Source organism: Pundamilia nyererei, unplaced genomic scaffold (genome assembly GCF_000239375.1).
Source record: "Pundamilia nyererei isolate P.nyererei 1_Seehausen unplaced genomic scaffold, PunNye1.0 scaffold00500, whole genome shotgun sequence".
In the NCBI taxonomy this organism is placed as follows: Eukaryota; Metazoa; Chordata; class Actinopteri; order Cichliformes; family Cichlidae; genus Pundamilia; species Pundamilia nyererei.
The window spans coordinates 21,132-22,945 of record NW_005187901.1 but is presented as its reverse complement, the minus strand read 5'-3'; the positions used below and the strand labels follow the sequence as shown (position 1 = coordinate 22,945).

The 1,814-nt window shown below is 42.4% G+C and overlaps 1 protein-coding gene across 1 annotated transcript in view; it reads right to left on the bottom strand.

Moving 5' to 3' along the window:
• The window catches only part of LOC102194420 (dehydrogenase/reductase SDR family member 13-like), an 8,240-nt gene that overhangs the window by 4,263 nt on the left and 2,163 nt on the right, over window positions 1–1,814 (bottom strand). Inside the window, exon 2 of the mRNA XM_005754058.1 lies at window positions 1,245–1,363. Coding sequence (XP_005754115.1) covers window positions 1,245–1,363 — 119 coding nt within the window. The remainder of the gene's footprint in view (window positions 1–1,244; window positions 1,364–1,814) is intronic.

Sequence of the window (1,814 nt, the reverse complement as noted above, 5' to 3'; positions counted from 1 at the left end):
CATCAGTACACAATTGAAACCGATTTAGAGAGTTTGTTTAGCCGTGGAGGGAAACAACTGAAAATATGAAATGTAAGCTAAGACTCTCTAAAAAATCAGCATTGCTGTTCGGCTTTTTATTTATCCATTTGTTGATTCACTCGAAGAGCAAGCAACGCAACCAAGTGATCAGTTTGATATCAATCTTTTGTGATAAACCTTCATATTTACATTATTAGTTCAGTACGAAAGATTTGCTTTGGTACCTGGTCAAACTTAAGCTCTCCTCTGTCTGCAGCAAACTCGCAGGCAGCAGCTTCTCCCCCCTCGCTCACATGTGTAAGTGCGGTGCTCAGTCGCCTAGTGCCTGAGCTCGGATCATACCAAAATTAGGGGGAATTTACGACTGTGCGCTCTGTGCTTCGAGTATTGTGTTTATTTTTTTGTTTTATACAGTTGTCAGTCAGGCATGTAACTAACAAATTACACTCCAAAAGATCCCGGGCTTCTGAAAAAATGACCCGGGCTTAAGTCCAGTAAGCCCGGGTCATTTTTGCTTGACTCCAAATCTTCCGAACACTATGTCGATTTCAGAACGCAAGACCAAGGCAGCGAGACCAAGACCAAGACAAAAGTCCGTCGAGACCAAGAGGAGACCAAGAGACCACGTAAAAGTGGTCTCGAGACATCCAACTCTACATCTCCACCAAAGAGACGGGCTCTGGCTGAAACCACTAAAACACAGCTAGAGGCCACTGCAGTGTTACCCTTACTGTTTACTTCTACTCGTAACCTCAATTATGGGTCGCTGCTCTCAGGAGTGCGTTTCTTTCTGTAAATGGATGGATTTATCCTTCCCTCATTTGTGATCAGTCTTCATGTTCCTGCTACTGACAAGCACTACCACAGGACAATCCCTCGAACACCATGCTTCACTGTTGGGCAGGTAGCAGCATGTGCTAAGCATTGCCCACCTCAGTAGATTCATCTGGACTTCATCTGAAGTCCAGATGAACCGAAACAACTTTCTGAGATTTGCTTACTTGGATGATTGAGCATGCATAAAGACAAAGGTCTAAAAACTTTCACAATATATATACTAAAATTGATTTTTAATAACTTACTCTTTCTCATTTTTAGTGATTGAGTGAACACTCCTGTAAGTTTTTCAGTTAAAATGAAAGAAAATGAAACTACCAACTAGTTCTCTCAACTGACTGTGGCACAGGATAGTGCCTGCTGTGTGTCAGTCTCTGACTTCTTACTCTGCGGATGTCGTAAGCGGCAGCCTCTCCTCTCTCCTTGTTACGGCAGGCCAGGATCACCCTGGCTCCTCGTTTCGCCAGCTCCAAAGCTGTGGACTTACCAATGCCAGTGTTGCTTCCTGTTCAGAAAAGCAATTCAAACATCTCAGCAAACCACTGGCAAAGGTGTCATTTTTTTTTACTGTTTTTACCTGTTATATGTTCAGTTAAATTCACAGTCTTGTGATAGAATTACACATCAAAAGTGGAAAACAGTGCAAATGTACAGATATCTGTTTTTACAGTTGACCTTTGTATTTAAAAATGAGACATGAAGCATGAGGGGTGGACCTCGCTAAAAACTCAGAGGACACTGTGGGTTCAAAAGATCTTCAGCCCAATTACTCTTGGTTCAGCCTAAATCTAGACTTAAATCTAGGGGTGACCGTGCTTTTGCCCTGGTTGCACCTAACCTGTGGAACAACCTTCCCATCGCTATCCATTCTATCTTTTAAATTACGTTTAAAAACTCACTTATTTAACCTAGCTTTTCCATCTAGTGATGGGTCGTTCGCGAACGAAATGGCTCTT